General features: G+C 44.2%; 1 protein-coding gene across 1 annotated transcript in view; it reads right to left on the minus strand.

Moving 5' to 3' along the window:
* RB1 (RB transcriptional corepressor 1) overlaps positions 1-27,082 on the minus strand; it is a 276,848-nt gene that overhangs the window by 207,740 nt on the left and 42,026 nt on the right. Inside the window, exons 10-12 of the mRNA XM_073614116.1 lie at positions 26,467-26,576; positions 22,256-22,330; positions 8,162-8,249 (exon numbers count right to left, since the gene is read on the minus strand). Coding sequence (XP_073470217.1) covers positions 8,162-8,249; positions 22,256-22,330; positions 26,467-26,576 — 273 coding nt within the window. The remainder of the gene's footprint in view (positions 1-8,161; positions 8,250-22,255; positions 22,331-26,466; positions 26,577-27,082) is intronic.

The following is a 27,082-nucleotide window of genomic DNA, read 5'->3' on the forward strand; positions in this document are numbered from 1 at the left end:
CTCAAAGCAGTGATCTTTGCCTGGGGTAGAAATATCTTCTCCTGGCTTGTATCTATAATCAGACCTAAATACTCCAGTCTTCTTACTGGTTTTAGGAAAGACTTTTCTAAGTTGAGGATCCAACCCAGGTGTTCTAGATACCTGACCGTGGTCCTCAAGTTTCCCTTCAAAGAGGCTACCGACCGGTCTATCAAGAGCAGGTCATCTAGGTATGCTATGACAGCTATACCCTGAGCCCTTAATCTGGCCAGAGGAGGAGCCAAGATCTTTGTGAACACTCGAGGTGCAGTGGCTATCCCGAAAGGCAGAGCCACAAACTGGAAATGGCGCCCTCCTACCTCGAAGCGCAGAAACTTCTGATGAGCAGGAAAAATGGGCACATGCAGATATGCATCTCTGATGTCTATTGATGCCAGAAATTCTCCTCCCTGCAGGGTGGGAACTACTGTTCGAATTGATTCCATACGGAAGGATTGAATCCTTAGGAATCGGTTCAGATCCCTTAAGTCCAGAATGGGCCTGACATCCCCATTTGGCTTTTGGACCGTAAAAAGGTTGGAATAGAAGCCCAATCCCTGGTCCTTTGCGGGAACTATCATAATGACCTCCTGCGACAAAAGTCGCTCTAACGCTAGAAGGAGCGACTGCTTCTTCTCTGGGTCTCTGGGAACATTTGATCTGAGGAACCGAGGAGAGGGGAATTCCTGAAACTCCAGCTTGTACCCTAAGGTTACCGTGGAGATTACCCATCTGTCCTGGAAGTCCTCCAGCCAGAGCTCTGAGAACTGTAGCAGTCTTCCCCCCACTCGAGTGAGCAGGGGCGCCCCCTCATGCAGAGGTCTTAGTGTTTTGCCTAGTAGGCTTCTTTCCCCAGGACTTCTTTTGTCCCTGGGGTTGACTCTTGTCTCTGGACCCCGATGGAGGCGGCCGTCGAGACTGCCTGGAGGCTGAAGCCCCTGGCGCTGGGGAAAGAGTCCGTTTGAAAGAGGGACGCTTACTCTTCTTCTTGACAGGTAAGAGAGTGCTTTTCCCACAAGAGATTCTCTTGATATAGTTATCCAAGTCCTCTCCAAACAACCTTGCACCACGAAATGAAAACCCAGCCAGTAGCTTCTTACATGGTGCTTCGGCTGACCAATTTTTCAACCATAGGATTCTACGTATATGCACCAACCCCAGTGAAAAGACGGGAGGTTTGCACGATAGAATCTCTAATGGCGTCAACCACAAAGCATAAGGCCGCTGGAAGGTTAGCAAACCCCTGGGCCTGCTGTTCAGGTAATACTTTGATGACCTGCTTAACATGGTCTCTTAAGTATTGACAGACTCCAATCGCTGCTACTGCAGGTTGGGCCACTGATCCTGCTAAGGAGAAAACATCCTTCAATAGTGATTCCATCCTTTTATCTACAGGATCCCTGAGCATCTGAGCATTGTCTACAGGACAAGTCAGGCTATTATTTACGGAGGAAATGGCGGCATCAATAGCCGGTATTCCCCACATTTTAATAAACTTCTCTTCCATCGGATAAAGTGTTGAAAACTTTCTCGGCGGAAAAAAACGTTTGTCTGGGTGATCCCACTCAGAATAAATAAGCTTTTCAAGTAAAGTATGAACAGGAAAAGCATGTGCTGCTTGGAAAGGTTTCAGTGACCCCAAAGCAGAAGAGGATTCTTTAGCAGTTTCAGGTATGGGCAACTTAAATGTGGAGCGGACCAATCCAGTGAGGATCTGCACTAAGACTTTCTCCTCTTGGGAAGTCGCAGAGGGTCCCTCTCCACCTGAATCCTCCGAAGAGGAATCATCCATCCCATCCCGATCCTCTGAAAGGGATTCATCTCCTTTATCCCAGAGCTCCTCTGTCTGAGGATCTTGGGGAACAGAGGAAAGCCTAGTGCGTTTTCTTCCACTGAGTGAAGACGTAATCACGGCCATTAATCTTTCCTCTAGACCATTAATGGTTGAGGAAAAAACCTCTTGTGTAATATATACAGGGGCTGAAGTGCCAGAAGCAGGTGTAGCCCCTGACCCCGATGGCTCTCCCTGGCTAGCCGTCCCTGGCCCATCTTTAGGGGGGGAGGATGCTGCCGACAGGGGGCCCTCAGAACCTGAACGAGATCCCCTAGTGTCTCTGGTTCCTGGGGTGCTTGAACCTCTTCTACCCATAGTGCAAAGCAACAAGGTGTGAGGTATACAAATGAACACTGCCCGCTGAGCGATGTAGTCTGGCTAAAAGCCTTGCTACCCAATGCTCAGTCTGGTGTTACTTCAGTAAATGCTGCCTAGGAGAATGCCTGTGTCCCACCTTACATGCGACCGTCAGCTCTGTGTCTCTCAGAAGGCCGAGTGCACCTGTACAGAGTGCCTCTAATAGCCTGCAGCTGGCCTGAGTGGGAGTCTAAGCACCTGTGCTGACATCCCCCTCCTCTACCGCCCCCCCCCCCCTCGAGTTTTGAAAAAAACGAGCGCTTCCCGCGCTGCCGACTCTCCTGTCATGTTTCCGGAGAAAGGCTGGGGATGGGGGGGGGGGGGGGGGGGCTGGTAACAAGATCTGCCTGAACGGCTATCTTGAGAGATGGTGGCCATTAGGCCGCAGAGCCCGGGTGGTATAACCACTTTCTAGACCCCTGTGGCCCCTCTCTAGCCTGGGGGGGAACATTCAAACATGAGAAATACCCCTTTCCACCTTACCTGTTTGCAGCCTGCTTGAGACGCTGGGACATAAACAGCGATTACAACACCTGAGACAGAGTCAGCATGTGTAGGTTTGTGCTCTTGGCAGCCCCCGGTGGTCACAATAGGCATAGCATGCATTTACCTTAAAGGAGAAAAGCCACTAGAACTCAAAAATTCTGTGGAATCTCCTCTTACCTTATCCAGCCACAGGGTGCTGTTTACACAGACCCAATCTTCACCTCTCACGGTGAAAAAACCGTCAGAGACTGGGGCCCCCATCAGTAGGGGGATCCAACAGTTCTGGGACCGTAAAGCACCTCGCCAGAAATTAGGAAGTTTAAAGCCATTTTCTGATCTGCGGGGTCCAGCTCTCTAAAAAGAGAAGCATTACGGGTAAAACCTCGTTTCTTCGGACACGAGGCCCGGGTACCATTCAATTGGGCCATGAAAAGACACTTTGAATGGATCCGGTTCGCCTGGCTTGCCCCAGTATAGGATCTTAGGATATTCCCTTTGGAGCTCAGCACAGGACATCTTTACACGTCCATCACCTAAGACACTGGCGTAAAAACTGAGGTATCCCTGCAAGGGGGAGGGATTATATAAGGGGTGGAACTTCCTGATAGGGTGTGCCAGTGTCCAATCACCAGTGATACCTATATAACCCATCAGTAATTACTGTGGCTCTGTGTCCCGTGATGTTCGAGAAAGAAATGCCATTTTTTGGCTTCACACCAAGCAATACAAGTCTTCCAGAATCAGACCAGAGTCTTCCACATCTTCCTAGTGACAGCTTTTACTAGGGTAGACACCACTGGTCTCGAGATGCCAGGGTCCTTTAACATCCTGGCTTCAATAGCCATGCCATCAAATTTAGAGACTGTAAATTGGGGTGGAATATAGGACCTTGAGACAGTAGATTGGGGCTACGTGGAAGCGTCCATGGCCCATCTATTGTCAATCTCACAATCTCCGGGAACCAGGGCATTCTGGGCCAGGATGGTGCCACCAAAATGACTGGAGCTCTTTCTCCGAATCCTGCGCAACAAAAAAAAACGAGGAAGGAGAGGGATCAGAGGGAAAGCATAAACCAGGGAGTAGCGGCTCCATTGAACTACCAGAGCATCTGCTCCGATTGCCAGAGGATCTCTTGTCCGGGACACAAACTGCTGTAGCTTGTTTTTGATCCTGGATGCCAGTAGGTCGCCGACTGGCCATCCCCAACATTGGCAAATTTCCTGGAACACCCCTGGGTGTAGGGACCATTCCCCCGGGCAGATCTGCTGGCGGCTGAGATAATCTGCCTTCCAGTTCTCTACTCCCGGGATATGGACTGCCGATAGAATCTGCACAGGTCCCTCTGCCCAGGCTAGTATGTGGTTCACCTCCTTCAGAGCTGAACGACTCCTGGTACTGCCTTGCTGGTTTACTTAGGCCACTGCAATGGCATTGTCGGACTGAACCCCGATAGGGCAGTCCTGAAGCTCCGCCGTCCAGGACCCTAGGGCTAGAATTACTGCCCGTAATTCGAGGATGTTGATGGGCAGGATCTGTTCTGTCCTTGACCATTTACCCTGAGCTGTGAGCCCCTTTCTAGGGTCACGCTCCAGCCTGAGAGACTGGCATCTGTAGTCAGTACTCTCTAAGTTACCAGGAGGAGATCTTCCCTTTCGCAGGTTCTGATCCTGCAACCACCAGTTTAGACTTAAGCATGCCCAAGGAGATAAGAACATTGGATAATCCAGGGCTTGTCCTCTCATGTTCCAAGCCAACAAGATGTCTTGTTATAGAGGCCTGGAATGGAACTGGGCATAGGGCACTGCCTCAAAGGAGGATACCATCCTCCCTGGAAGACTCATACAGAGCCGAATGGAGTGTTGTCTGGTGGCCCTTATCCGACACACCTGGTCCTTCAGGGTACCCATCCTTGCGGGTGGCAAGAACACTCTTGCTTGGACCTTATCTAGGAACAGACCTAAAATACTTTAGACTTTGAGCTGGTCTCAATGTTGACTTTTTGGTATTTATGATCCAGCCTAAGCTTTCCAAATACCGCACTGTGCATGTTATGCTCTGTTCTAGAGCTTGTAGCGAGTGATCTCTGAGCAGGTCGTCCAGATACCCAAGCACCAGGATCCCTTTGGCCCTTAAAAGGCCCAGTACTGGTGCTAGGACCTTTGTGAACACCTGGGGAGCTGTAGCAAGCCCGAAGGGTAGAGCCACAAACTGAAAATGACGTTCCTCTACTGCAAATTGCAGGAACCTCTGATGAGGCCGAAAGATAGGTACGTGTAAATATGGGTTCTTTATATCGATGGAGGCTAGAAAGTCTCCCATCTGGAGTGAAGCTACTACTGAGCGGACAGACTCCATCCGAAAGAACTGGATCAGTAGATACTGGTTCAGGGATCTTAGGTCCAAAATGGGCCTTGTGTCCCCGTCTGGTTTTTGCATCGTAAAGAGGTTTGAGTAAAACTTTGAGCCCCTTTCGGGTACAGGAACCTCTACAATCACTCCGTGATGCACTAAATGATGTAGTGCCTGAAGCAATAAGTAAATTTTTGGAGGATCTGACGGAACGCTGGATTTTAAAAACCTCTGAGGGGGAACCCCCCACAACTCCAGCTTGTAACCGCGGGATATAGTTGAGGTAACCCAAATTGTTCTCCAAATGTCCACAAAGTGCAGCACCCTTTCCCCCACCCGATGGAGTAGGGGCGTCCCCTCAAAAGGAGAGCTTGGTGCTGGGTTTAGAAGAATTTTGGACCCAGGGCATTTTCTGGCCATGGACTTGCGGCCTGCCCCTGGCCCTAGCGCACTGTTGGCGGCGGAACTGCCTTGGCGCTGAGACATTTGAGGAAGCAGTCCCTGAGGTTTTAAACGAGGGATGCCTTTTGCTTTTTCTTCAAAGGAAGTAGAGAACTCTTCCTTCCTGAAATCTTTTGGCTATATTTGTCCAAAATGATCACCAAATAAACGTTCCCCATGAAAGGGGAAACCTGCCAATAACTTTTTATAAGGAAGCTCAGCTGACCAGTTCTTAAGCCACAAAAGTCTGCGCATATGTACAGACAAGAGAGCCAAACGAGAAACCTGCTGTATTGAATACTTTAAGGTGTCAACAGCAAAACACAGCACTTGTGGAATATCTGCCTTACTTTCAGGCAGATCCTCCTGCTGGTTAGGCCGGTCAGGCAGTCTGATCTGATCCCTTATGGACTGGCAGATACCAATTGCTGCAACAGTTGGCTGAATAGCTGAACTAGCCAAAGAAAAAGGCAGCCTTTAATAATGACTCCAATTTGTCAACAGGGTCTTTCAAGCCCTGTGTGTTATCTACCGGACAAGTCAAGTTCTTGTTTAAGGAAGAAACTGCTGCATCTATGGCTGGCATGTTCCACTTAAACTTTTCATCCATGGGACAGGATTTACGTTCCTCCTATCAGCATACACTGCCTGTTCCAACAGAAGGTGTAAGGGGAAAGCCTGTGTGGCCTGAAGAGACCTCAGGGATCCCAAAGGGGACCAGGGAGGATCAGTAACCTCTGCAAGAGGCAACTTAAAGGCAGAACAAACCATTTCGGTAAGATTCAGGATCAAAAGCCTCTGATTGAGAGGCAGACACCAACTGGATATCTTCTTGTCCAGATTGCTCGGAAGCAGACTCATCCGCCAGGCCATCCACAGAATCCTGAGCTTTAAGCTATTCCTCATCCTCAACCCATTCCTTTCCAGACTAGGAGGCTCCGGGGAGGGGGATTGGTCACGCTTCTTGCCACCCTGCGGGATGGAGGCATTCATGCCAGCATTCCTGTGCTCTAACCCAGCTAGGGCTGAGGAAAGTTCATCCTTAGTGATAAAGGGCGAAGCAGCAGCGTTGACTGTAGGCACAATCCCAGATAGGCGCAGAGGCTCAGATTGCCCGGAAGCTTCTGGTCCTTCAGGGGATACAACACTAGGGATACAACTAGGTTCATCAGGAACTACCGATGACATAGGTGTGCTCTTCCCTGTAGTGTTAGTCCCGCTCCTCTTTTTTGAAGACGACATTTACTAGCCACAAAAAGGGGAGTACCTGGGTGTAGTATTAACACACCTCAGAAGGGAGACCCTTTAATAGGGCTCACCAAGGCCCTATGCAACAATCCTGCTAAGCACCTTTAGCCTGCCAAGCAACACCTGGTGACTCACGTGACCCAGATAAGGAGAAATGAACCACTGCAAGTGCCTGGTTCAGAACCTACTCTGTGTCCCACAGCTGCCTTCTGGAAGCACCACATGCTTGGCATACACTGCCTAAATAAGCAGAATGTTCTTTGCATGCGCACGTAAATTTGCATGCGCAGTCCCGGCGAATGGGCGTGACTGTATTTGTGTATGACGCAAATCTTCGTGCTCCCAGATAAAGGCCACAGTATGTGCGGCAAAGCCGCGTGTGCCATGGCCGCCAAACAAACTGTTGAGCCCAGATGCACGCATGTGTACCATGACGAACTAAGGCAAAATGGCGCACCATCATACAGGTAAAAAACAAACAGCTAGACAAAAAAAAAAAGAAGTACACCTTGCAAACACCCACAGCTAGCCCAAAACTCCCCCGTATGGTCACCGCACATAGGTGTCCAGCCTCGAGCTAGCTTGACCGATTGTAACAATCACTGGGATACCACACAGTATTAAATAAGGGGTTTCCCTTACCCGTCAAGGCGCATGGCAGCTTAGAAACTAAGAGCCTAATCTTCACCCATCACGGCAGGTTCCGGTCACTTGTGGACCTTCAAGGACTGGGTTACCCTTTTCATGTTTAGGGTTCACTCCCTTGGATCTGTACAGCACCCTGCAGGAATGCCTTAGCGCTGTGGTGTCCAGGATTCCACTTTGCAGGGTCCACCCAGAGGCCGCATTACAGGCAAAACTTCGCAGGATCTTGACTCTTCTTTGCAAGGCTCAGGTACCATTTATCTAAGCATATAAAGCCTATGTCAAATTGATCTGATCGGTCAATCCCTTGATTCATTTAAGAACAGTTTGTGGGACTAGAGACCTGGAGCTCAGAAAGCTCAAAACAACCGTGCCATCCACCTTGCAGACACTGGTAAAAAAAAAAAAAAAAAAAATGGTACTTTCTGTATGGGAGGGGTTATATAGGGGATCACTTCCTGTCTAAAGACCTTTGGTCTACCAGTGTTTATTCACCTGGAGATGAAGTATAACCCAGCAGGTAATGAATATTAGGGGAAAGGAAAGGGAAAAGGAAAAGGAAAAAAGGAAAAGAAAGAAAAATTAAAGCATAGAACATTTATGGCCACATATGCAATCTCAATTTTGCAATAAATAAAACTAGCATTCCGAAAGGCATTTCTGATCTCTACAAAACATATGGCAAATGCAATATTTTTGCATATACAATGTTTTCTTTAAATAGAATCAAAAAACATTAATATTTATACACATTGATTATTTTATTAGATCCTATAAACTTGCCTCAAAATACAAGTTAAGAATTTCTGAGGGCTCGTCACAGGATGAATTTAAGGTAACCATCAATTGGTTGATTGTGTTCATTGCAGCTCTGTTAAGAAAAAAAAATAAAAAATATATGTTTATGTTAACCTCGTTATAGACTTCATTTTCTGGTATGTTAAAAAAAAAAAAAAAAGTTCGTTTTTTGTTATGTCACCAACAAATAAAGACAGCCATTCACTGGCTCTATGTTCTGCCCCTCCAGGACTCACTGGAGCACTGGGCTGTGGAGGGGCTTGAACGGCTAAGCTTAGGCTTAGGCTCTCAGCAACTCTGAGAGCTTTGAAAGAAACCTCTAACTTCACTAACGAAGGAAACCACTAAATTAAAAGAGCTTTCACCTACCTCGTTTTGGCACAAGGAAATATATTCTAGGAGACTGAGTAGTGAGAGTTGCATATCGATAGATTTACTATTCTGTCAATACTCCTTTACTTGTTTTCCTCTATGCAAACTATCATCAAGCATGTCAATAATCACAGAATGTTCACAGCTTTGATAAAGCCTGCATATCATAGTTTCTGGAAATGTTAGCATGTTTTTGTTCAATTCTTTAAATACAGCTTCCTGGCTCCTTCTGGCAGTGGGGCATTACAATATTTCCTGAGGTCTAGCATAAGAAAAAATGCAAGGCCTAAAAGTGTTACTTTTTATGGTGTTTGACTAATGGCAACAAGCTTTCTAATATTGTTTTCATCATTTTAGCTATGTCCAATGTTACCCATTTAATACAACAGCACACATCCTAGGCATAAGAAAAAATAAATAAATAAATAAAATAATGATTCTTGTAGCCCTTCCACTGTTGCACACCCACCAGTAAAATTGTGAAACACATCAGACAGGATACTTTACCACTATCAATTGTCATACGTTGTACCACAACAATCCTATGACCCATAAAGCCAAAAGGCAGAGTTCAAAGCTAACAGTAACCAACAGTTCTTTGTAACTGTACCAAATCAAACATTACACCAGACCTTTACCAATATTATATACACACAAGTCTGAAAATAATATCTAGGAATGTAAAGATCCCAGTAGAATCAAGATGCTTAGACATGTTGGGTCCTTTCACATGGGCATCATGTTTATCAGTTCTGTTAGGAAATAAAACTGATGAACACAGATTCAAGTTACATAAGTTTGCACATCCATCTTCAGTTCAATTCAGTTCACATCAGTTTGAAGTACTTCAGTTTAGCTGCACTGTACTCTCTTTTTTTTTTTTTAAATCTTCAATAAACATTATTTGAAAAGAAAACAAAAAAATGTTTCTTGCCTAAAAACTGACAAAACAGATTCAACGTTAATGGACCTGAATGGACCTGAATGGACATGGATGTAGGCCTATAGACATACATTGGAGTTCAGTATGGATCTGTCTGAAAAAGTGACAGACAGATGCAGACTGAAAGCCTGTGTGAAAGGGCCCTTATTATTATTATTATTATTATACAGGATTTATATAGCGCCGACAGTTTACGCAGCGCTTTACAACAACATTAGGGCAGACAGTACAAGTACAATACAATTCAATACAGGAGGAATCAGAGGGCCCTGCTCGTTAGAGCTTACAATCTAGGAGAACCGTTCTGTTTATCCATTTTTCATTTCTCAGTTTTCAGTTGAAAAACAAACAGCAATGCATTCCTATGGGTTTCAGATATAAACTGAACTGCCTAGATGGGTGGGTGTCAGAATGCAAGACTGGGCATCCCTAGGCAGGCTGCACTTTCATGCAGACTGCCCTACGTACTGCCCATATTACATTTTTTCTATCAGCCCTAAAGGGTAATGGATGGTACTACGGGTGGGGTGAGACACTCAAGTTTTATCAAATGCCTTTGTTTAACCCACCAGGTAATGTTCCTACAGCAATCTTGGTATTTAAAGACTTGGTGTTAAAAGACATTGATAAAATTAAAAATCAAGAAGGATAGGAATAGTGGCAGGTTTCGGGAAGGATTAGAATCTTTACAAAATAGGAAGGATGTGATTGTCTGTCCTGCTGATAAAAGGTGGTGGCATTGTTGTGTTAAAAACAGCCTATGTGGGAGAGATGAACAGAATCTTATCGGATACAGATACCTACATATTTCTCCACAACGATCCAACCACAAAATATAAAAAAGAATTGATCAAACCTATAGATATAGGTTTTAATGAAGAAGAAGAAAGAAGAAGAAAGAAGAAGAAAGAAGAAGAAAGAAGAAGAAAGAAGAAGAAAGAAGAAGAAAGAAGAAGAAAGAAGAAGAAAGAAGAAGAAAGAAGAAGAAAGAAGAAGAAAGAAGAAGAAAGCATTTTTGATACCTATGGCACCAAGGATACTGGTTATTTATTACCTTCCTAAGGTCCATAAAGATCTGATTAAACCACCGGGGAGGCCTATTAGTGGTCTGGACTCTGTTACCTCCCTTATAGGGAAATACATAGATGGCTTTTTGCAGCCACTAGTTTCGTAGACCCCTTCCCTTTTAAGGGATTCATCTCAGGTCAATTAATGGAAGCTATAGCGTGGGAAGAGCTACATTATGGCAACAGCCGATGTGGCTTCTTTTTACACTATTATATCCCATTCAGATAGGTTTGGAGGCAGCTCAAATGTATTTAAAAAAAAGACACCAACCTGCTATTTACCCAGAGAGTTTTTGTGTTGAGTCTACTCACGTTTGCCATGTCTCAATTATTTCTGGGTTGGAGGCTCCCATCTTCAGAATAGAGGGGTCGCCATGGGCGCTAAATTTCCCCCAAGCATGGCAAACCTGTTTAAGACAAAGTGGGAGGAGGACACCGTCTATGCCAGCAGGAGACCCGAGTTAGTCTTCTGGGGGGGTATATAGATGATGTCCTCTTATGGGATGGTGACATGATCTCATTGGAAAATTTTACGGAGCAGCTCAATAACAGCTTGGGCATCTCTTTACAATAGGAAGCAAGTCAGACTAAAATTAATTTCCTTGATATCAATCTTGAGATTAAGGGAGGTTCTTTGGTCACCTCTGCGTACTTTAAGAGTACTAATAGAAATGGTTAAACTGGGCAGGGGAGCCGTCGTCACCACACGTGGTTAAAATCAGTACCCAAGAGCCAGTTCATTCGCTTAAGCCACAATTGTACTATCAGAGAAGATTTCTTACAACAAGCTTCTATCTTGCTGACAAAGATTATAGATTAGGGATATAGATCTGATGATTTGAAAAAAGTTATTAGAGAAGTAGAAAATATGAAAAAAAAAAGTGTAAAGCCAGCGGGTTTGAATCTCGACCGGTTCAGTGGGGACTGGCTGAGATTCGAACCCTGTATGGGTAGGCTGAATGTACTCAGTTGATTGATCAATTAATCTGGGTACAACCAGCCTGTTAAATTTTACATGCAATTATAGCTAGCAGCTACTACTGCATCCCGTGGTTGCAAGAAAGAAAATAGCTGGCATTAGAAGAATCCAAGGTAAAAATACCACCGCTGATGGGAAAAGAAGAAGGAAGATCTATTCTTTTAAGGATCTCAAAACAAAGAGAGCCCTTTTATCTTTTATTTGGAAAGATAGGGCTTGGCTACAATGTCCTGCAGGAGTCTGAGGTGGTGAAAAGGAGGAGCCCTCCTTAATTGAAAGTTGCACAGTAGGTGAAAGATCCCAAAAGACAGGAAGAGGATGTACAGGGTCAACAAGGACCTACAGCAGGGGTCTCAAACTGGCAGCCCCCCAGCTGTTGCGGAACTACAAGTCCCATCATGCCTCTGCCTGAGTGAGTCATGCTTGTAACAGTCAGCCTTACACTGCCTCATGGGACTTGTAGTTTTGCAACAGCTGGAGGGCCGCCAGTTTGAGACCCCTGACCTACAGGCTCCTACCTGAAATGCTGTAATTATAGCCATGTGGAAGCATGTATAGTATGAGGGACAATAGGGAACCAAGGCTGGCCATACACAATTTGAATCTCGGCCAGTTCAGCAGGAACCGGCTGAGATTCAAACTGTAAATGAGTAGGCCGAATGTACCAAGTTGATTGATCGATCAACTTGGGTACAACCAGCGTGCCGGACTCTTGCGATTATTGCCAGCATCTGCTATAGCCACTAGCGATAATAAGTCTTCTCCCGACAGGAACAGCTTCGTTTTGCAAAGTCGTGCTATATCTTACATAAATGGCTCGGTCAGGAGACCTCAGAAGAGCACGATTCCTGAAAACAAAAAAAAAAAAAAAAAAACACAAAAAAAAGAAGGGACCGGCTGAAATTTGAAACATCTATGGGCAGGCTGATCATACCAAAGTTGATCCATCAACGAACTTTGGTAGAACCAGCATGTCTGATTTGCACATGCAATTATTGCCAGTGACTGTAGCCGCTAGCAATAAATCACTGTGTTCTATTGCCAGGGACAGCCCCCCTGCCAAGAGAACACAATAGCTCTGTGGTAGGAATTCCCCCATCAACATGGATTGTGTAGATGAGGGAATCAAGAGATTTGCCTGCAACCCATATTCGCAGGAAAGAAAAAATGCATCTATGGCCTGCCTGTAGGAAAACTTGTTCTTTCCTACGCAGCAAGTACAAAAAGATAAGAACTAGGGACAGAGAGAAGACAGCAAACATATTTGTGCACCTCCTGTAGAAGGGTAGACAGAAAGAAAGTTCCACATATCTTTAAATTGGGGTGTCAATAGACTGATCATTAATATTGGTGTACCCAAAGCAAATGTCCAGCCCTCTACAAAAACGGATTACATTATAAGCCAATGTGACCAACTGCTCTGTCCCAAAAATGGGCTATGTATAATGCTTTGGAAAAAGTATCTGCAAAGAAGGGAGTAGCTAAAAGGGTCACCAATGAGCTCTACACGTTTCACAGCCAAAGCCACTTCATCAGGAGAATTACATGTCAGACTCTGATCCAATATATGGAACAGTAAATGTATACAGTAACAGATTGATATTTGAGTATTTGCCAGCACACAAGTGTCCCAAATCCAAACCCCCCAGTAGACAGAAAAAATGACAACGCCCCCTGGCGAGTTCCAATCAGTTCAATCCAAATAATTCGGCCAGTTTACATGCCTCAGTCATTCGCTGATCTCCTCTCTCCCCCTCCCTTCTTGCCTGTCCGCTTGTATGTCCCATCTCCACACACCCCTGCCGTGCTTAGTAGCAAAGTAAACTATAAAAAATTTCACTGCCAGTCCCTCTCTTTTATCCAGCCATAACACAGTATAAGTATTTACTGTATATACACACTGTATAAGAAAACAAAGCCTGTAAATAACTTTTTTCAGATCTCTTTAGGCCGGTTACATGACTCCCGGCTGCTCTCCTCCCCCATCTAAGCGCTACAGCAGGAGGGGCTGAGCAGCCAGCAGAGGTCGCATGCCCTCCCCGGATGCCAGAGGGAGATCTTGGTCCCTCCCGCTGTAGCCCGTAGATCAGCGTAGGGGAGCCGCCGGGAGTCACATGACCAACCAGAAGAGATCTGAAGAAGAAAAAAAATAAATAAATAAAAAAGGTATTTGGAGGCATTGTTTTCAACAAACACTTACAGTGTGTTATGGCTGGATAAAAGAGGGGCTAGCAGCGACATTTTTTTTTAAGGTTACAAACACTAAGATTTGCAAAACAGTCTCTTCAATTCCTGTACAGGTAAGGGTGTCCAATAAATCCAATCTCCACAAACACATACGTTAGTCACAGCATAGTATATACAATACAATAGGTCGGGATGTTGCTGTCCTGAAAGACTTCTGGAAAACAAGTTACCGGTAAGTCTAACTTGGTTTTTCCCAAGGCGTCTTTCAGGACAGCACCTGAGAGGATAACAGAGACTTACCTCCTTAGGGCGGGACAACAGCTTGCAGGATTTTTCTGCCAAAGGCCTGATCATTAGCAGATGCGAGGTCCAGCCTGTAATGTTTCACAAATGTGTGAAAACTCGACCATGTTGCCGCCCTGCAAATTTGTTCAGGGGTGGCACCAGCTCTCTCTGCCCAAGTGGCCGCTAGTGCTCTTGTTGAGTGTGCAGAAATTCCTGCTGGAGGAGACACACCTGCATGCGAATAAGCCTCAGAAATGGCTAGTTTCAGCCATCTCGCTAAAGAAGAAGTCTTAGAAGCCTGGCAACCTTTCCTGTTGCCCGAGAATAGCACAAACAGCGAGTCTGACCGTCTAAAGAGCTTTGCTCTTTCCAAGTAACATAACAAAACTCTTCTAACATTCAACATGTGGAAACGAGTCTCCTTCTTCCCTGCTGGGTTGGGGCAGAAGGTCGGAAGTACAATGTCCTGAACATGATTCTGTACTGAAGCTACCTTTGGTAAGAATTTCTGATCTGTTCTAAGTATAACCCTGTCTGGGAAGATAGACAAATAGGGTTCCTTAATTGATAAAGCATTAAGCTCACTGATCCTGCATGCAGAGACCATGGCAATCAGAAACACAGACTTCAAAGTGAGATATCTGAGTGGTGCTTCTTCCAAGGGTTCAAAGGGGCTCTTTGTTAGAGACTGAAGGACTATCGACAGATCCCATTTGGGAAACAACTTAAGTGGTGCTGGTCTGGATCTCGTAAGGGATCTGAAAAATCTGGTTACCAACGGATCTGAGGCCACAGATCTTTCTAGGAACACTGCCAGTGCAGCAACCTGCACCTTCAAGGTACTAACTGCTAGTCCCTTGTCAGCACCAACTTGTAAAAATTCCAGAATGGTAACAAACCTCCCTGGGTCTTGGGCAGATGAATTACACCATGTATTATAAACCTTCCAGACCTTGGAATAGATATTCCTAGTCACCCTTTTCCTACTTGTTGGAAAAACCTTTGCTCCTTAAGAGCTGCTCCTCAGATACCAGGCAGTGAGCGCCAAAGTGGCTACCTCTGGGTGATTTACTGGACCCTGAAATAGTAAATCGTGCCTGAGGGGCAGATACCAATAAGACCTGACCGCCATTCTCAGAACGGTTGAAAACCAGGCCCTTCTTGGCCGTGATTAGGATAACTGGTACCATTTCCTTTTGAATTTTCCTTAATACTAAGGGAATTAACTGGAATGGGGGGGAAGCGTAGCACTGATGGAATCTCCATGGATACGCCAAGGCATCTGTTCCTAGTGACCCGTCGTGATTGTTTAGGGAAAAAAATTGCGGAACCAAGGCATTCTCTTTTGAGGCGAACAGGTCCACCTCTGGCAGCCCCCACTTTTCGGCAATCATGGCGAAAACCTCTGGGTTCAGCGACCATTCTGCTTCCTGAATGGGGTTTCTGCTCAGGAAATCCGCCACCCTGTTCAGGGATCCCTTTAGATGGACTGCTGATAGAGACAGCAAATGTCCTTCTGCCCATCGGAGAATGCTCATGGCTAGTACTTGCAGCGATTTGCTCCTTGTACCTCCCTGCCTGTTTATATAAGCCACGGCCGTGGCATTGTCTGTTAGTATTTGAACATGCTGGGCCTGAAGCCCCTGAGCAAATGACTTCAGAGCCAAGTCGATCGCCTTGAGCTCTCTCCAGTTTGAGGACTGTCGCCTCTTTCCTGGACCAGTTTCCCTGCGTGAAACCCTTTCCTAGGTGGGCTCCCCAAACCCAGGAAAGAAATAGAACCCTGGGAAGCCTCAGAAGTGGATGGCTGACTAGCAGCTGGATTGACTAAAGAGTCACGAAAAGTCTGAATCGTGGCATATAGTTCCTTCTTTACAGAGGCAACCAGGTCATCACAAACCGAAGCGGATTCCTCCTTAACTAAAGAAGTGATGCATGTACTGCATAAGACTTTTTTCCAATTTTCTCCCATTCTGGCCCTGCAAGGAGGACATTTCTTTTTTGGATCAGAGCTTTTAGCCTGTGAGAGAAAAAACAAAAAAGGGAAAAAAACCAGGGGACCTTTTAGTGAGACCCAGTCTCAGCTACACAAGAATCACCCACAGGTGCACTAAGAAGAAACCAGTCAGCCTCTAGTGCCCAGACAGGCCCCTTGCCACTAGGGGGTAGAGAAAAAAAGAAATAGACCAAACCCAGGAAAAGGAAGAAAGGCAGACTTAAACTGCTGCTCCTACCTGAGCTTTACTTTCGCCTGTGCCTGTCCCCACCGCTGCAGACACTGAGTCCTCCATCTCTGGTGTGCAGCTTTCCACCTGTGGCTTCATATACCACTTCCGGACTCCCATAGTGCATCTGCAACGGACCGGAAGCGGAAGTAGGCGCCAGTTCCTGTCCTCCCTCCTCCCCCCTTGCATTCACGCCGGAAATGACGTTTTTGCTGACCCAGTGACCCGCCTTGTCACTTCCGGCGCGACTGCCGGCCAAAAACATGACCACGCGAGCCACCGGGTCTACGGCTCTCACCGAGCACCAGGGGGGAAGAGGAGCCCGATTACTACCGCTGCAAAGGCTTGGGTAGGCCGGGAGGGCAGCGGGTCTCTTGAAGGAGGAAAGAGAGAGAAGCCCCGTCTCCCAGGAGCACCTGAGACACCTTGACTCCCCTCCCAAAAGATGTTCCCTCCGGGCCGGAGGAAACACAAAAACTGGGGTATGGTAGGGAGGCGCCTCCCTTTAAAGTTTGGAGGAAGAAGGTGTTTCCTGTTTCCGGTGGGTGGAGTCGCTATCTCTCAGGTGCTGTCCTGAAAGATGCCTTGGGAAAAAAACATTCCCCTCTGGACGATCTATGTAAATTGCAGGGATTTTACCAAACTTCGTTGCAGAGCCCTACCTTTTGTTATTTTGAAGATATAGCTGTTTGTTTGAGTATGTCCATGTGCATCTGTATGGGAGTGGTTTTATAATTATTATTCAGCTGCTGCACCTGCAGGGCACTAATGAGGAAAGTGGCAGAATCTGCAACCCTTTAGCCATGATTTCCCTTTGGGAGTATCTCAGCAAATATGGCAATTTTGTTGCAAGGGATGCCAAAAACTTATATCTTAGTGCAGACTTCTGGGAAAATCAGTAAGCCAATCACATAAGGAAATTACAACGCCCCCAGATATGTACAGTATTTGTGTACAGAACACCTCCAGGTAGACATATTGCATTTTACAGAAAATTACAGCACTGCAGATTGAAAAAGAAAGGTCATTTTTAATAACATTTAAAATGACAATGACTTGTGTTGCAATAGGATATGCAATTTTTTTTTTTACCACTACAGTTGAGTTACCCTTTAAAGGTGACAAGGACACAGACAGCTCACATATACAGAGTGCCAAACCATAATCCTCAAATAAAAAGAGTGATCATGTGCACTTATGGGAACAATCCCAATCCAAACTCAGACGGCAGAGATAAAATGGGAAGCAAAGCCTCATAGTGCAGTAGGAACAAAATATTTTTCTAATAAATACTCAAGATTGCACACTCACATGATAAATTCAGGCAGCCTAAAGCATGAAGCGAAATCAAATCCTGTTTATCCGGCCACAGCCGCCATACGTGATGACGCCACACATCACGTCAGACTGGACCCTACGTGTTTTTTCACGCGATAGTCATCATTTATTACATTTTTTTTTCTTCACCACAGTATCTTACATTATGGTTAGATCATTTTGCTTCACGTTTAAACGCTGCACTTTATACATAATAAGTCTGGAATGTGACAAGGAGTTCCACAACATTTCTGAGATCATAAGTTAAGGACATAAAGCCAAAGCACAAACAGTTGTATTGTTACGGAGCCTTGCAAATATATGTCAGGTTTAGCAACCAAGTAAATTGGTTAACAAAAGAGTGTATATTGCTTGCCTACTCCAGTAAACCTATCGCTCGAAGATTTACACTTCTACAATGTCTATACTCTAGGTGTAGAAACATTTAGATAAAATCTACTTAAGGCATCATCAGTTTTACATATCCTATAAAACACACCTCAGTCACAAATCATTTTAGTCATTCTGACAGTTCCCTGACCAAACTAAGGCACACCTAGATACAAGGGTCAGTTTACGCATAAACAACAGTTTTTATTTTATTTCATGCATTTCCTATGTCATTCACTTCTTGGAACCATAAAAGGAACAGAAACAAAACCCTGAACTTTCTGAAGTACACATGTATTCAAATAAATAAAAAAGGAAATGCAGCATGTCAAATTTAAAAAATATATACATATAATAAAAAAATAAAAAATAAAAAAAAAGAAGAAAAAAAAAAATCAGGATTTTTGACTTACCATAAAAAGTTCCTTAAAGTGGTTGTGACCCCCTACACATACCCAGTGAAGTGACTGGCCTCAGGTGATACACAGAAGTGAAACAAATCCTCCTACGCAAGTTGTACCGGTTTATCTGCATTCCTGTTTTCTCTACAGCAAGTACAGAATTTACACCCTTGTCTGAGCTTTCAGAAAGAAGGGGACAGGGATCTGAAGTTATACTCTGCAGAGCTCAGTGAGAAGAGCTGATTGGAGGGAAGGGACACACGACCTTCACAATGTACACAGGAACAGAGGTGAGGCTGTCAATCACAGGCTGTGCGCTGGAGCGCTCTCCTCTGATACCTTATCTTTTGCAGTCAAGAAAACGTAGCAGAGGAAGAGTAGCTTCTGACATCTATACAGATAACAGAGGAAAGAGGCGGCAGACAGAATTGGCACTTATTGTTCTGGATTGAGACAGCTACACACTATAAAAGGGATATCATTTGTTCAGATTTCATTTCAGAGGTTTACAACCACTTTAAGGGACACAGGGTCAGATGTAATTGAGAAAACTAGGTTATACTGCCACCTACAGAAGAACAGGACACTAACAAAAACAGTTAGTCAGCCAGGTAGGTATAACACCTCCCACCCCGTGAAGCTTTGGTTTTGTGCCAAAGCAGTAATAGGAATAAGTACAAGACAGAGGGTAGGAACTAGGGTTGTCCCGATACCACTTTTTTTTAGGACCGAGTACAAGTACCGATACTTTTAGTACTCCCCGATACCGATTACTGATACTTTTTTTTTTAATGTTATGTGACAATGTTTTTTTTTTTTTTTTAACAATGCTTTATTTTGGGGGGGGGGGGGGTAAACGGTGTCTGTTTTTTTTGTTTTTTTTATTTACAATTTTTATTTTTTACAATAATTTTTTTTTATTCTTTATTGCAATGTGTTTTTTTTTTTTAAATCAGCCCTGTTGGGGGGCTTTGGTGAGATATCAGGGGTCTTAACAGACCTCTGATATCTCCCCCTTGAGACAGAGAATAGAGATTCCCCAGTCCTTTTCTCTGCAGCCTCAGCTGCACTGAAAATGAATGGAGAGAAGACAGGGGCTCCTCTCCATTCATAAACTGAGACATCGTAATCACAGGAGATTACAATGTTTCTGTTATGTGAATGGACAGAGTCAGCTGACTCTGTCCATTCACAAAGGGAGGAGGAGGACAGCAGAACGGAGGGGACAGCGGAGAGGCACAGCTGAACGGAGGGGACAGCAGAACGGAGGGGACAAAGAAGCAGAGGGGAACGGCGGAATGGAGAGGGACAGAGGAACGGAGGGGGCATGGAGGATGCAGTGACAGTCAGCGGTGATCGCGTGTGGGGGAGTTACAAGCAACGATCACCGCTGTATGTCACTAAAGCAGCTGAAAGCCGCGGGGGGAGAAGCTTGTAACTGCCCCACGTGCCGATCACCGCTGACAGTCCAGGTATCGGGGGAAGCATCGGGAGCATTTGCCCGAGTACAAGTACTTGGGCAAATGCTCGGTATCGGTACCGATACTAGTATCGGTATCGGGACAACCCTAGTAGGAACCCATGTCCTTTAATGAACTCCATTTTTTTTTTATGTCACAAAGCCTCAGCAATTTTGAGAAAATTGGAGACGTCCAAAACCAGTCCAACCGAGGTGTAGGCAACACAACACACAAAGCACCAACAAGCCCACAAAACAGGTTAAAACTGAGGGCTACTTGCAGCTAAAAGAGATGCCAGAAGGTCTATATGTTTGAAGCTTGCATCAGCTAAGGCCTGAACAACTACCTGGGAAAACTTAGAAAAAAGTTTGAACAGAAGACAAGGTGGTGGCCTTTAAATCTGGCAAGACAGATGTGGATGCTGAAATCCCAAGAATGAGTAAGATCTATTTGAGTGCGCCTTGACAGGAAAACGTGGAAAAATCTATGACAACTAAAAAATATAAATAAAAAAATTAAAGTGGCAGGCTTTTTAAAAGGCACAACTTGAGCCAATAATAAAATCATGAGAAAAGTTTATTATCCACAATCCGTAATGCATACAATCATGGAAGAAACATTAAATAGCTATTTTTCTCATATCATATTGTTGACAAGCTCAATGCGTTTCCTGTATAGCAATCTCTTCATCAGGAGATACAGTACAAGCAGAACAAGACTAACATATCTAGATTTAAATGTAAGGGAACAGATAAAAAAGAAAAAAAAAAAAGCAATTGGTGAAAGATCTAGTCATATGTAAGCGGCTCTGGGTGTGTTTTTTTTTTTTTTTTTTTTTCTTTTAGCACACTGGTGGAGATGCATTCCTTCACCAAATTTACGATCAAGGATGGAGGCACTTTTGGATGGAGCAAGGACAACAGATATAATTTATTTATTTTTGACAAATCTATCTATGCAGATCAGGGGTGTTTATAGATTAAAAAAAAAAACTGTACAGCTCTGATTAAAGTTGAATAATGCCCGTACTATAAGTGTAGGCCATTTATATGCCCCCCCGAAATCTGACTGGAAAACTCCCAGGACGTTGCTAAGTGAAGCCTAGTTGTAACTGCTCACCATCACAAAAGGGAGGGTTTTCTCCGATTCAAATCCCCTTGCATGCTCTCTCTCTCTCTCCCCTATGTAGTAGCTCTGAGATCAGCATTCAAGAGCACACTCTTGTGATGAGGAGGCGAGTAGTAACAACTAGGCCCCCACTAGCAATGTTCTGAGAGTATACCAGGCAGCTTTCGGGAGGTATGCAAATGGCCTACACCTATAGCAAGGGCATTATTCAACTCTAGTAAGCACTGCACAATTTATCTACAGATGCCCCTTATGTGCATAGGCAGTTTTTTTTTTTTTTTTTAATAAAGGTGAACTAACCATTTAAAAAAAGGGACATCACATTTGTCTTTATATATTCCCCTTAGCCCTGAACGAACACTTTTACTTACCTTCAGCCCCAATTCAGCAATCCTAATGCAGAGAGACCTGTCTCCTCTTCATTCTGTAAATACATGTCATGACCTCTGAGCTTTTAGATCCCTTCAGCCCAGAACCATGACGAGCTTTCAGGGTCTATGCCAACAATAAGCTCACTGGAACAGAGCGGAAAGGAAGCATAAACCCAAAGTGCCTGCAAATTGGGGGTGGGAGGCTTTCATAAAGGGCAATTTTACCTAGAAAATGCACATTTATTTCATATGATCATCTCCATCTATTGGCCACGGTGCAGTATTTTCCTGACTCACGATATTCTTATGCAGTTTCACAGGACTAACATCTCTTGGGTTTTTTTGTTTTTTAATAAATGCACCCCCAGCATAGATTTCATCCATATTTTAAAACATTGGTCCCCAAACTGCAGTTTTTTGCCCCCCTTTATTTGTGATGGGGCATTAATCCCCACTCACACAGACACCAGTCACCCATCGAAAGTCTGAAGAACAGTGATCTGATCCTCAGTTTAGAAAGTTTGGGGATACATGCACTACATCACCACCTTATTCATTTGTTTATTGTTACACAGTGCCTGCTGCACCCTCATCTATTTTAAAATGTGAGAAAAACTAATAAAGTTACACATTAGGTATGCAGTGTTGAATAGCTAAAAGTAACTAACCATGCACAAACACAGATCCAAAAATCAAGTCATCATGGAGAGGCATTAGTAGCCAAGGGCTAACAAGAATAAAATATTTTCCCCATATGTCCTTTATATATCATCGCCTAATAGTCCTTCCCTAGTAAGGTGCCCAGCCAGAACATTTACAAAGTCCTCCCTCTGGTCATTATGTGGTGCCAGCTCTGCCCACAACAGAAACCTTAAGAAATCGTGTGAACAAAAAAGGATCACCATGACTTAGGAAAATGAAAATGGTAAATAAAGTAACTGTGAATAAGCTCACCTTACGGGTGTCTGAGGAGGTATCACAGGAGCTTCCCCAGCAATATTTTTCTTAGGCGTTCTCTCCTGGTCCAAACTAGAAAACAAAATGGCGTTGCTTTGCAATATCAGCATTACAATTGTTGCAGGAGAAGGTTTACAGTGATTCCCCTAAACACTAGTATGTACCTCTAAATACACCATAAAAAGTTTTAACTGCAATCGTTAATTGTAAAGATCAAAAAGAGGTTCAGAAAGCAATGTATGGACTAATCTAAAACATGTTTCTTTGTAGCAACCATTAAAGAGGATTTTCACACAATAGATGTGCCATTTTCAAGAATTTGCTGTAAATGCTGAGGTTTTTGGTTAGGCGGCTTTAGCACATACTAGATACACGACTGTGTGCCCAGCTGTGATACTTAGAGGCTGTATACTGATATAATGTACGAGTTATTGCTTTGGTTTTTTCTTGCCCCTGAGGGGGTCCTACATCCGGGATGGTGGTGTTAACTGCAGGGTGGTGAGCTTGGATGGGGAGGGAATGTTTTAGAAGTACTGTTTCGATTTTTCTGCTATTGTGAATTCCGCCCTGCGTGGCGAAGAGTTGTTATGTATTTGCATAGAATAAAAAACACAAATTATAAAAAAAAAAATTAGTTATAGTTATTTTTTAGACCAGCATTAATTACAAATATGTGCTATACAAGGTTCTTATTTAGAATTGTATCAAATTTAAAATAGCCAAAAACACGGTAAACAAACATGAATGAAACTAGTTAAGTGCCATCAACTCGGGTCAGAGTCCTAATGACTTGATGAATGAGAGATCTAAAGAGAAGTCAGTTTTGTGCTAGTCTGGCGAGATCTTCCAGTGTTATCCCCAGAGCTTTAGTCAGTGTTTCCAACCATCTAGTAGCCAGTCTCCCTCTTCGTCTGGTTCCTGCCATCTTCTCAAACATTTCAAGCAAACAGCAAATAGCAAAATAACAGAAAGAGTCAATGTGCATAAGTATTCACCCCCTTAAAGGTAATACTTTGTAGAGCCACCTTTTGCGGCCATCACAGCTTCAAGTCGCTTTGGATAAGGCTCTATCAGCTTGCCACATCTTACCACTGGGATTTTTGACCATTCCTCCTTGCAAAACTGCTCCAGCTCCTTCAAGTTGGATGGTTTGCGCTTGTGAACAGCAATTCTTAAGTCTGACCCCAGATTTTCTATTGGATTGAGGTCTGGGCTTTAACTAGGCCATTCCAACACATTTACATGTTTCCCCTTAAACCACTCAAGTGTTGCTTTAGCAGTGCATTTGGGGTCATTGTCCTGCCGGAAGGCGAACCTCCGTCTTCGCCTCAAATCACACACAGAGTGGTACAGGTTTTGCTCAAGAATATCCCTGTATTTAGCACCATCCATCTTTCTCTCAACTCTGACCAGTTTCCAAGTCCCGACTGCTGAAAAACATCCCCACTGCGTGATGCTGCCACCACCAAATTTCACTGTGGGGATGGTGTTCAGTGGATGATGTGATTTGTTGTGTTTGCGCCAGACATAGCGTTTTCTTTGATGGCCAAAAAGTTAAAATTTTAGTCTCATCAGACCAGAGCACCTTCCTCCATACATTTTGGGAGTCTCCCACATGCCTTTTCGCAAACTCAAAACGTGCCATTTTGTTTTTTTGCCGTAAGTAATGGCTTTCTTCTGGCCACTCTGCCATAAAGCCCAACTCTATGGAGCATATGGCTTATTGCCGTCCTATGCACAGATACTCCAGTCTCTGCTGTGGAACTCTGCAGTTCCTCCAGGGTTACCTTGGGTCTCTGTGCTGCCTCTCTGATTAACCACTTCCGGACTGCCGCACGCCGATGTACGTCCAAACTTTGAAGGGGGATATCGTTGTTATGGCAGCAGCTAGCTGCCATAACTCCGGTATCCCTGTTTTCGTGCAGTCGGTTTTCTGATAAAAGTGGTCCCTGCAGCGGATTCAACGCGAGATCACTTTTATCGGTACCGGGAGAGGGCCCCCCCGCCGCAATCCGGTGCCCTCCGCCGCTTACCAGAGCCGTCGGTAGCAGCGGAGGTGATCGCGTCCGTCTCCCTTCTGTGCCTGGAGACGAGTGAGGCTAAGATGGCGCCCACTTGTCTCCATGACACTGCTGGGCGGAAGCGACGTCAAAACGTCACTTCCGCCCACGCCTCTTAAAGGCACGACCTTTTTTTTTTTTTTTTAAAATAACCTAACCCTGACTTGTACTTCTCAATATTGTCCCTTACTTGTTTGGAGAGTTCCTTGGTCTTCATGGCAGTGTTTGGTTAGTGGTGCCTCTTGCTTAGGTGTTGCAGCCTCTGGGGCCTTTCAAAAAGGCATGTATATGTAATGACCGATCATGTGACACTTAGATTGCACACAGGGGGACATCATTTCACTAATTATGTGACTTCTGAAGGTAATTGGTTGCACCAGAGCTTTTTATGGGCTTCATAACAAAGGGGGTGAATACATACGCACATGCCAATTATCCGTTTTTTTATTCCTGAAATATAGTTTTATGTATATATTTTACTTCACCAACTTAGACTATTGTGTTCTGATCCATCACATATAATTCAGATTTAAAAAAATCATTGAACTAAAAGCTGTAATGTAACAAAATAGGTAAAAAGCCAAGGGAATTAATACTTTTGCTAGGCACTGTAGGTTAACCCTTTCATGACTAAGCCTATTTTTGAAATTTGGTGTTTACAAGTTAAAATCCGTATTTTTTGCTAGAAAATTACTTAGAGTACCCAAACATTATATATATTTTTTTAGCAGAGAATCTAGAGAATAAAATGGCGATTGTTGCAATATTTTTTATCACACGGTATTTGTGCAGCGGTGTTTTAAACGGAAATTTTTGGAAAAGGGACACTTTCATGAATTTTAAAAAATCCAAACAGTAAAGTTACCCCAATTTTTTTGTATAATGTGAAAGATGATGTTACGCCGAGTAAATAGATACCAAACATGTCACGCTTTAGAATTGCACGCACTCGTGGAATGGTGACAAACTACGGTACCTATGAATTTCCATAGGCGACACTTTTAAAAATGTTTACGGTTACCAGGTTTGAGTTACAGAGGAGGTCTAGGGCTAGAATTATTGCTCTCGCTCTGACGATTGCGGCGATACCTCACATGTGTGATTTGAACACCGTTTACATATGGGTGCGCGACTTCCGTATGCGTTTTCTTCGCTGCGCGAGCTCGCGGGGACAGGGGCACTTTAAAAAAATTTTTTTTTTTTTTTTTTTTACTTTTATTGCTGTCACAAGGAATGTAAACATCCCTTGTGACAGTAATAGGTGGTGACAGGTACTCTTTATGGAGGGATGGGGGGGGTCTAAAAGACCCCCCCATCCCTCCTTTACACTTCAAAGTATTCAGATCGCCGAAAACGGCGATTCTGAATACTGTGTACTTTTTTAAATTCGGCGCCATTGGCAGCCGAGTAAACGGGAAGTGACGTCATGACGTCGCTTCCGCGTTTACAACAAGAAGGCTGGAACGAAGCCGCCCACAGCTTCGTTCCAGCCCGCCCCCAGCCGCCGAAGGTACCCGATTGGATACCGGGCCTCCCGATCGCACGGGAGGCCCAGTAACAGCGGCAGGAGGCGGCGGGAGGGGGGGGGATGTCCCCTCCCGCTCCTCCGGTATAACAACCGAGCGGCTTTTAGCCGCATCGGTTGTTATACTCGGGTAGCCGATCGCCCGCTGTAAACAACGGTACCGGGATGATGCCTGCAGCTGCGGGCATCATCCCGGTATAACCCCGGAAAGCCGAGTACGCATATGTGCGTACGGTCGGCGGGAAGGGGTTAAACTAAATGGAGTAAAAAAAATTAGCTACTTCTAAAGCATGGTTCTGGTCTATTTGTCAGAACCCCAGTAAATACTGCACTATCAGTTAATCTTGATATACTAAAGACGGGTTAGACACATACTGTTCTCAGCCAACGGCCGAATTACGGTCTGTATGTACGCTTGATGTTCAACAGAAGCAGGTCTTAATCAGCCCCAATCAGTATATTTTGGCAGGGAGGTGGGAGTCCCCCCTGTCAGAATACAACAGCCCAGTGGGAGAGATCCCTGCATCAATATTGCAGGTTTTTTTCATTCAACCTGCTTACTGAACGAAAAAAAATTAAAACAAACCTGCAGATGTATACCCAGCATAAGAAAATATGCATACCTTTCACTGATATCAACTTTCAGAGATGGATCATTTTTCAAAAACAGCCTTGCGTCAATGTCCTTGTTTCCTTGATAAACTTCTTCATACTGTTTTGAAATTACCTCAGCCTAAGACAAAAAATTGAAATGTGAAAATTGAAAAAAAAAATGATTGCAGTCCTTAGATTACAGAAGCAAGCAAACAAAAAAATGCATGTGGCAAACAGCAGTTTTTTCTGTGTGGATAAATCAAATTACCCAATTTAAAGAAGAAAATCTGATCACATCTAAGTTCAATAGCAACTCTGGCAGAGGCATCAGTTTTGCACCACTATTGTCTGGCAACATATACAGTATCTCTATAAAATGGGATTATTTAGGGCTATGCTTATCACGGAACAAAAAGTATCTGACCTCAAGAAATCATTTCTCAGGTTACAACTGAGACAAGGTTTTCACCAAACTTCAGTAGCCTCATATGTGAAAAAACTCACACTTTAAAATAGTCAGATATTAAAAAAAATCATCCTCTATCTAGCCAAATAGAGAAATTAAAATCTACATACATTAAAGTTAGTGTAGATAAAATTAAAAACAGAAACTTCAGCACAAGGAACATAGCTTACAGTCAAATA

This window comes from Aquarana catesbeiana, linkage group LG02 (assembly GCF_042186555.1).
Source record: "Aquarana catesbeiana isolate 2022-GZ linkage group LG02, ASM4218655v1, whole genome shotgun sequence".
NCBI classification, from domain to species: domain Eukaryota; kingdom Metazoa; phylum Chordata; class Amphibia; order Anura; family Ranidae; genus Aquarana; species Aquarana catesbeiana.